At 41.5% G+C, this 9753-nt stretch overlaps 1 protein-coding gene across 1 annotated transcript in view; it reads left to right on the top strand.

Annotated features, from left to right (window-relative positions):
- dnmt3ba (DNA (cytosine-5-)-methyltransferase 3 beta, duplicate a) overlaps positions 1-9753 on the top strand; it is a 28829-nt gene that overhangs the window by 1115 nt on the left and 17961 nt on the right. Inside the window, exons 2-6 of the mRNA XM_037683819.1 lie at positions 370-504; positions 4949-5094; positions 6460-6625; positions 6712-8414; positions 8491-8614. Coding sequence (XP_037539747.1) covers positions 384-504; positions 4949-5094; positions 6460-6625; positions 6712-8414; positions 8491-8614 — 2260 coding nt within the window. The 5' untranslated portion in view covers positions 370-383. The remainder of the gene's footprint in view (positions 1-369; positions 505-4948; positions 5095-6459; positions 6626-6711; positions 8415-8490; positions 8615-9753) is intronic.

Consider the following 9753-nt stretch of genomic DNA (forward strand, 5'->3'; position numbering starts at 1 on the left):
AGAAACAACTGTAGAAAATAAGATAATTTCTTTACGTAGTTTTGACGTTACTTTTCCAAACATACGAATGAATTGTCTCATAACCGTATTTTATTGTGAAAGGAATGGATTGATATACAGCTAAAGAAAAACAATTGTGTCAGTTAGGGAGCCACAGAGCTGAAGCAGCCTACTGTCTGAGAAAGGTAACCGTTTATCAGTTTGTTGTTTTCAGAAGAACTTTAGTACTTTGTTTTAATAAAATACTAATAATGATGTTATTCCATCTTATGCAAATTGGAGGTTGTTTTATTGTCCAGCAACACTTCAGTAAGTGAAAAAGAAGATTTGAACACATTTATTGCTCTTTTTTTTTTTTACTTGTTTCAGTGACGAGGTGCACGATGCCCGGTCCAGTCGTGACTCCAGACTCATCCCAGGATAAATCCAGCCGTCAGCATGTGGTGTTCTGGTTCAACAGGCTCCTGGAGACACACTTCAAAGATGTGCAGGAGATGGCTTCAGGTGACTCCTCACTGCAGGAGGACCAGTTATTTCATGCTCCTTGCAGCTCCTACACGTCTCTCTACACTTGTTTAATTTCCACATGCCTGGTGGCACCAGTTTTAGCTGCACCACTCAAGCAGCCACTAAGTCAGGATTATATGATAGAACCGTGTTTTATTTACAATAGTGAAATTATCGACTTTGTGGAGTCTTACCAACTTCAGGCCCAAACAACAAACAAAACAAACCGCTGTATTTTCTCCTACCTGAAGACAAATAAAATGAACCAAACCACAAGTCTCTTACCTCTCTATGCTAATGGAAGACAGGAGAAAAGTCAAAATAAAGTGTCAGCTCACCTCCACAAACTCTTCTCAAAACTTTTTACAACTACAGGATCTAAAGTTGATGACAGGTCAGCTGCAGCAGGTTGGTAATGGAAGCAGACATCATCCTCCTGCAGCTCTTCTATGCAGCATCTCAACAGAGTACCTGCACAATAATTCACACAAATGTTTTTGTCTTACACATTGTTTTTTTTTAATATAATTCACACACAATTAACAGTTTCACACATTCACACACAAAGCATGACTTACTGCGATTCCTGATGCAGTGAAGAAAAATGACATCTGGTCAGTCTTCCTCTTTCATTTTATCCTGGATTCTTGTCAGCAGACCGACATGTTTTCCAGTTAAATTTGGTGATCCGTCCGTTGTGACATTGTCCACTTTACTCCACAGCAGCTTCATTCTCTCATGACAGCAGACGGTTATAAAAATCCTCTCCCCGTGTTTTTCCTTTCAGAGACTCCAGGATCAAAAACACCTCCATTATCTCAAAACTGTTGTTAATCCCACAGATAAAAATAGGAGGTGAGCAGTGTCCTTTATTACTTTCATCCAGTGCTAACAAACCGTAACTTAAAGGACTCTCTGCCTTTTAGCTTATGTTGCTGGCTAAATCTTCATCACTCAGTTCCACAAGGCGAGTCACAGTCCTGCGTGATGAACTCATTTTTTCTAATTTATCTTGGCCCTCCGGACACAATAGAGCTGCTCAGTTTACCCATGTTTCTTTTAAAAAATCGCCTTTGGAGAAAGACTTGCTAGCATAGTTAGCAGTTAGCAATGTGTATTCTTTGAAAACCGCAACAGTTTCTTGGCATATAAACTGTCTTTGATTGGACCTCAGTGAAACAATATGTTGTTGTCCACCCCATTTTAAACACTCTGCACTCACTGTACACTTTTTTTTTTGATAAACACGTTTTAACAGACGAGTTCGTAGGGCAAAGTAAAAATAAAAGCGTAGAAGAAGAAATTACTTCTTTTCCACTGTTAATTTGCCTGTAATACACGCCAGTGTCTGTAGTGCACCTCTACTGGAGAAATGCTGGAACTACAGGTAAAACCACCATTTTTTTTTTTTCCTATTAAATTCAGGTTTTTTTAGATATAATTTGAACAAGTGGCGATTTTAACCTGTTTTTTTTTTTTTGGGGGGGGGGTGCTTAAGCACCCCTAAATTTTACCTCAGCACCCCTGAAAAATAAAGTATAATAATAATTTTTTTTTTTTTTTAATTGTCCAAATTTTGAACAATTTTGGCGGGCCAATTAAAAAGCCCAACGGGCCGGGGTTTGCCCATGCCTGCTTTAGCAGAACCAGGCTCAGGACAAGCAATACAATACAATACAATACAATACAATATAGAGTATTGGTCCAAGCACTGAACCTGAGGAACTCCATGACTAACTTTGGTGTAAGAAGAAGATTCATTATTTATATTTACAAACTGGAATCGATCAGATAAATATGATTTAAACCATTTTAGAGTAATTCCTGTAATCCCAATCTACATTAGTGAAAACACCTGGTGCCACACTAATGAGCTAATTAACTCAAAACACCTGTAAAGACCTTTAAATGGTCTCAGTCTAGTTCTGTAGCTACACAATCATGGGGAGGACTGCTGACTTAACAGTTGTCCAAAGGACGACCATTGACACCTTGCACAAGGAGGACAAGACACAAAAGGTCATTTCTAAAGAGGCTGGCTGTTCACAGAGCTCTGTGTCCAAGCACATTAATAGTGAGGTGAAGGGAAGGAAAAGATGTGGTATAAAAAAAGTGTACAAGCAATAGGCATAACCGCACCCTGGAGAGGATTGTGAAACATAACCCATTCTAAAATGTGGGAGAGATTCAGAAAGAGTGAACTGCAGCTAGAGTCAGTGCTTCAAGAACCACCATGCACAGACGTATGCAAGACATGAGGTTCAGCTGTCACGTTCCTTGTGTGAAGCCACTCTTGAACAAGAGACAGCATCAGAAGCGTCTCGCCTGGGACTGCTGCTGAGTGGTCCAAAGTTATGTTCTCTGATGAAAGTACATTTTGCATTTCCTTTGGAAATCAAGGTCCCAGAGTCTGGAGGAAGAGATGAGAGGCACAGAATCCATATTGCTTCAGGTCCAGTGTCAAGTTTCCACAGTCAGTGATGGTTTGGAGTGAGATGTCATCTGCTGGTGTTGGTCCACTGTGTTTTCTGAGGTCCAAGGTCAACGCAGCGTCTACCAGGAAGTTTAAGAGCACTTCATGCTTCCTGCTACTGACCAACTTTATGGAGATGCAGATTTAATTTTCCAACAGGACTTTGCACCTGCACACAGTGCCAAAGTTACCAGTACCTGGTTTAAGGATCATGGTATCCCTGTTCTTAATTGGCCAGTAAACTGACCTGACCTTAACCCCATAGAAAATCTATGAAGTATTGTGAAGAGGAAGATATGATACGGAAGAGCTGGCCCAAGTGGCTGGGGAGAGGGAAGTCTGGGCCTCCCTACTTAGGCTGCTACCCCCGCGACCCGACCCCGGATAAGCGGAAGAAAATGGATGGATGGATGAACATTTGAAATATATCAGTCTGTGTGTATTGAATTAGTAAAATAAACAAGTTTAACATTTTGAATGGGATTACTGAAATCAACTTTTTCATGATATTCTAATTTTATGACCAGCACCTGTAGGTCTCCAGTTATAAAGCTGTGTTCATCCACTATTCATTAGGATCTGTGCCCAGCTCCAGCAAGATGTGCAGCTTTCTTGTTGTAGTACAAGATTCAGCCACCGGGTGGCGTTTCATAGACTACAGCTTGCTTTCAACACACCTTCAGGCTGCATGATCGTTGTAAGTCTTCATGATGCTTTGCTGTCTGACTCATGGTTAAAACCATTAAACCTACAAAATGAACACAAGAAGTATTGAAGCATAATCACTGGACAGAACAGTGCCAAACAATTACTTAACCAACATTATTTAAAAATTATATACTGGTAAATATTACCCACAAGTCTTAGCGAGGTCATGTGACCGGGAGTCACATATAGTACTGGTAAAATACAGTGGAGCCCACATGACCCTGAGGAGGGGAATTGCTGGTAAATGTTTTTTTTCTTCTGAAAAATGCCTTTAATACCGCAAAAAAAAAAAAAGTACTGGTAGTCCACCAAAAATTGCTCATCGCTCTGTTCTTTGTCCTGTGAACTAAAGTCCTCTTCGAGGCTCAGAAAAATGTGATCACACAATGCCTCGGCTCGCTCTCAGCTGATGAGAGCTCGCTTTTAGCCGTTTCCTTCTTCGACAGCCAGGTCGATCGCTTTTAACTTGAAAGCCGCATCATAAGAAATTTTGTGCATTTTCTATTGTTGCTGCAAATGAACGGTAACGTTCTGAAGAAATTAATGCACGTCTGTCTTGGGGGATGGGTCCTCGAGAGTGCCTCATTGTCATAAGGTTAGACTTCTGGTCACATGATGACAGAGTGGGTGGAGTTATAATAGGAAATTTGAAACCCTGAGCGAGAGGTTTGGTACATGTGATTACCCGAGGCATTCACTGTGTCACAACAGCCTGCCCCCAAGATGGGTGAGCACTGGGCAGCTATAAAAGCGCCCAGTTCTGTCAAAGGAAAATGTTATTCAGCTGTAGGAAGTTGCTGAGAGACAGCAGGAAGTCTCACAATAAAATATAAATTATGAAAATTATGATAAAATACACAATTTAGTAACTCCTGCATATAATCTGTGGGGTTCAATGTGTGAGAAAAAAGTAGTGGCTTGTACTCCAGCAGTTACGATAGTCTGGATTGGGATCCAGTAGACATGTGGATGGTTTAGATGAAGCTATTAATTTTGAAAATTCAGAGCTCAACAGGACAAAAACAGTCCAAACATAAATCAGGTTCTAGTGACATTTTTAAAGTTGTCTCATCTGACACGGAACCAGAGGCAATAGTAGGAAGGTTGTTTTGATTATTTTTTTTTTTCCTAGAATAATAATAGATCATTTTGTTATTACTGTGGTTAAAACTGCTTTATTCAACAAGCAACAGTTTTTTCTTCATTTTAACATTAATAACATTTTTTTTACTTTTTGATTGTGTGTTTCTGATCCAACAGGTGCCTGTCACTGTCAGATCATGGACTGCATGTTTCCTGGATCTGTTGACCTGACCAAAGTCAAGTTTGATGCTCAGAGCGAGGACGACTGTAAGCACAACTTCAGCCTTCTGCAAGACGCCTTCACCAAGAAGAGTATTACAAAGGTACATGCTTTCGCCACAATGTTTGGATTGTTGAAGTAGTTGTAAAGAAAAATACAGAGTTAAATGTATATAATACACTGCCTGGCCAAAAAAAAAAGTTGCCACCTGGATTTAACTAAGCAAATATGTACGAGCCTCCTATTGGATAATTACTGCCTGGGTGATTATCTTTCAGCTGCAACAAGTTATTTAACCCCAACTGGTGCAATGAGTTGCTTCTCATTTCTTAAACAACCATGTTGAAAGGCACATCGCGTGGTCGTGGAAAAGATGTCAGTCTGTTTGAGAAGGGTCAAATCATTGGCATCAAGCAGAGAAAACATCTAAGGAGATTGTAGAAACTACTAATATTGGGTTAAGAACTGTCCAACGCATTATTAAAAATTGGAAAGATAGTGGGGACCCATCGTCATCCAGGAAGAAATGTGGCCGGAAAATAATCCTGAATGATCGTGATCAGCGATCACTTAAATGTTTGGTGAAATCAAATAGAAGAAAAACAGCAGTAGCACTCAGGGCTGTGGTTAATAGTGAAAGTAAGATCATTTCCACACACACAATGTGAAGGAACTCAAGGGACTGGGACTGAACAGCTGTGTAGCCTTAAGAAAACCAGTAATCAGTGAAGCTAACTGGAGAAAAAAAAGGCTCAATTTGCTAGAGAGCATAAAGATTGGACTCTGGAGCAATAGAAGAAGGTCATGTGATCTGATGAGTCCAGATTTACCCTGTTCCAGAGTGACGGGTGCATGAGGGTAAGAAGAGAGGCAGGTGAAGTGATGCACCCATCATGTCTAGTGTCTAGTCATCAATGCAAGATCTTGGTGAAACATTAATGCAGTAATAGATGGAAATAGATCTTGTGACATTGCAGAAGCTTATTGAAACAATGCCACAGAGAATGCATGATGTAATCAAAGATAAAGGAGGTCCGATGAAATATTAGTGTGAACTTTTTTTTTTGTGGCGACTTTGATGTAAAAAGAAGATTCATTATTTACACTTACAAACTGGGATCTAATATGATTTAAACCATTTCCTGTAATCTCAATATCATATTCTAGTCTCTGTAGTAAAATATTGTGATCAACTTTATCAAATGTAGTACTGAGGTCTAACAGGACCAGTATAGACACCTGTCCATTGTCAAAGGCCACGAGAATATTATTATGGTAGTAACTTTCACCAGTGCAGATTCAGTGCTATGGAAGGTCTAAACCCTGACTGAAACTCTTCAAACAGATTATTTCTGTTCAGACATTCACATAACTGATCTGCAGCTATTTTCTCCAGAAATTTTGAGATGTTAAAAATGTTGTTGCTCATATCCCTAAATGTTGCTGCGTTGTCTTTATTCTCACACAGGCCATTCCAGTTGACGATCTTATAAAAAGGGATTCTAAAAGCAACTACGATTTCTTAAAATGGCTCAAAGTTCTCCATGCAGCAAATGAACACGATGAAGAGTACGACCCGGTGAAGGCTCGGAACGGCCAGAAGATCAGTCCACTTTTGGTGTCTCGTCAGTTACGTGAGTGTGTCGTAACTTTCTTCATTTTTCATAATAACTTAGAAAAGTCTTCATTTTGTTTAATTTTTTTATTTGCTCTTTGTCAGGGAGCTCTAAAGTGGAACCAGAAAACTGTGAATTGGAATCAAAGACAAGAAGTAACGACGATGTAACAGCCTCTAAGACATTTCCGTACTCTGAAAAGTGGAAGAAAGATTTTAATTGGGCCGGTCCCAGTCCTCTCGGAGAGCAGTACACGTTCTGCTCCTTTTGCCACGCCAATCTTTGCACATTTCAGACGGGTTGTAATGAGCTGAAGCAACATGAAAATACAAACAAACATAATAAAAACGCCGACATTTTGCTGAGCCAGGACCAACTTAACGAGCCACTGCCTTGTAGTGACGCAGCGGTCCAGTTCATTCACAGTCACTGCTACAGTGGAACAGCTGGAGGGGAGCAGGCAGCCGAGCATTTAGCTCGCTGTAAGCTGGGGTGGCAGTACCCCCAAAATATTAGATCTGTTTGCCAACACACTCCTTACTGTGTTTACATCTACAAAGGAGTGCCGATGGGAAAGAACGACATGGTCTCTGTGGTTCTTGTAGGATATTTTGATATAGAAGCTTCTAGTCACTGCATCCAGTTTCTGGATGCTCTTCAGTCAGACGGTCCAGGAGAACAGACAGACGCAGTAGTGGTGCAGACCTTAAAGAAGTTTGATCTTCCCACAGATAATCTGGCTGTTTATTTCAGCAGCAATGGTGCAGCCTCAGAGCAGACGTGCTCACATCTCAGGGAGCTCAACCAAAACGTTCTAGCCTTAGGAGGCCTCTACACCGTCGCTGATGCGGCTTGTCTCGCCGGGGTCAAGGAGCTCTCCAGTCAGACACAAGATTTCATGGCAGAACTTCATGCCCACTACTCCTCCTGCTGCACCAACAATGACAAACTCAAGGTGCTCTTTGGCTCAGACATCAGTGAGAACAACAAACCTTTTTACCTCAACACCAGCTGCCTTACATTTTGTCAGTTTGTTACAAACATCTTGGACATGTGGGCAGATCTGTTGTTACACTTCAACTCTTGTCACAAATATGACGATAAAGCCAAGTTAGTCTGCTCTCTGATGAAGAATCCCAAAGTCAAGGCAACATTTATGTTCCTAGATCAGGCCTTAAAGCCTCTGCAAAAATATCAAAGGGAAACACAAGGAGCTTCCTGGGCCAGTATGCCACTCATCCTAGAGGAAGCTAGTACCCTGCTTGGTACATACACCTCCCACTTCCTTCAGCCTCATGCTGCAACCTGCTACCTTGAGGAACACAACGCTAAAATCCTTCAAAATAAGAAGTTCCACCTCTCCAGTCTCGGTTTCAGCCTGGGCAAGAAACCATCTGAGGATGCAGACACACTGTCACAGCTAAGAGAAGAGGCACTTCTGTTCTACATCGCAGTTACAGATTGCATTTCAAAGGAGCTGCCTTTGAGTGACATGGTGCTAAAAAGCATTGCTCAGCTGCTAACTCCTCAGAAAGGCCTGAAAGTGACAAAGGCAGTGGTGGGGGAGCTTGGAACCAGTCTGGGCGTCTGCAGCTCCCCCAAGGAGGTCCAGCAACTCACAAGAGAGTTCCACGAGTACTGGCTGGCTGAGGACAAGAAAAGCAAAGACGAAGCACAGGTTTCCCTGGAGGAGCACTGGACAAGAGTACTTAAAGACATCAAGTCCAAGTCCATGTTCAGGAAGCTTGTGTTGACCCTGTTATCATTCCCGTGTCCTCCGCTTGATGCCCAGCACGTTGTCACTCAGGTATGTGTCTAAACGAGCTGCATCATCACATTCTAGTGTGAAGCTTTCATTAATCTTCTTCTTTGGTGTTTGTAAGGCCTTACAGAACGGGGACTCTGTGATCTTTGCTGAGAGTGAAGCTGAAACAGGAAGTGACTGTGACGTCACGCCTGACGGTTCTCCCAGTGACAGCTCCAAGGACTCCCAGACACACAGTGGAAGTATGACAAACATCTAATCATTCCATATCTGTCTGTCTGTCTGTCTGTCTGTCTGTCTGTCTACTGTATCTATCTATCGATAGATTGATTGTACTTTCTGCCGTACAAGTTGCATCAGTCCAAATATGTCTAATCAAGTGGAAAAAAAAGTCACATCTAATATGCGTCACCGCTGACCACCCGGGAACATGGGCCGGTGTTGTGCCAAAGATTGGCTGCCAAACGGCGGGAGAGTGCACAGCAGGACTTTAACAAGAATTTAACAAGATTAACACTTAAAAACAATTATTTGTTTGCTCGACATTATAGCAAAGGTGTGTCTCAGTTTAACTTGTCCTAAATAAATGCACTTTAATGGTCAAAACAACTTCATTTCACCTGGGTGCTTGTGTTCCTCCCCGCTCTGCCGCCGGAGCAGGAACGAAAGCTCCGTATGATGTGTGTGTGTGTGTGTGCGTGCGTGCGTGCGTGTGTGTGTATATATATATGTTTTTTTCACTTATTGCTGTGCTGCAGGGTACGGATCCCCCATGATAAAAGAGGGAATACTGTACAGTACACAGAATAAAACTATAATAATTTCTGCTCTCAGCCTCCGGCTGCCCTCTCTGCCATGTCCTCTTCTCCACTCTGCACAAAGATCAGCTGATCTCCGTTCAGAGTGGAAATCAGTTGATCAGCTGCAGGAGGAAGCTTCCCACACAGCTGTGGGCTGCACACAGGTGCTAATTAGTTTTAAATAATTTATTTTAAATAAAAATTTCATGCCATTTGTGTGGCTCATCCATCAATCGGCCAATTGTGTCATGTCCAATCTTACTTTGAAAAACCGCGATGGAGCGAGCCTGCGAAAAATTAACCACGAAGTAGCGAGGTACTACTGTACTTTGGTAGTTTTATTATGTGTACTTTGATAGTTTTTTCCTGTGTACTTTGGTAGTGTTATTCTGTGTACTTTGGTAGTGTTACTCTGTGTACTTTGGTAGTGTTATTCTGTGTACTTTGGTAGTGTTATTCTGTGTACATTAATAGTTTTATTCTGTGTACTTTGGTAGTGTTACTCTGTGTACTTTGGTAGTGTTATTCTGTGTACTTTGGTAGTGTTATTCTGTGTACTTTGGTAGTGTTATTCTGTGTAC

This window comes from Nematolebias whitei, chromosome 11, assembly GCF_014905685.2.
Source record: "Nematolebias whitei isolate Nwh7 chromosome 11, NemWhi1, whole genome shotgun sequence".
NCBI classification, from domain to species: domain Eukaryota; kingdom Metazoa; phylum Chordata; class Actinopteri; order Cyprinodontiformes; family Rivulidae; genus Nematolebias; species Nematolebias whitei.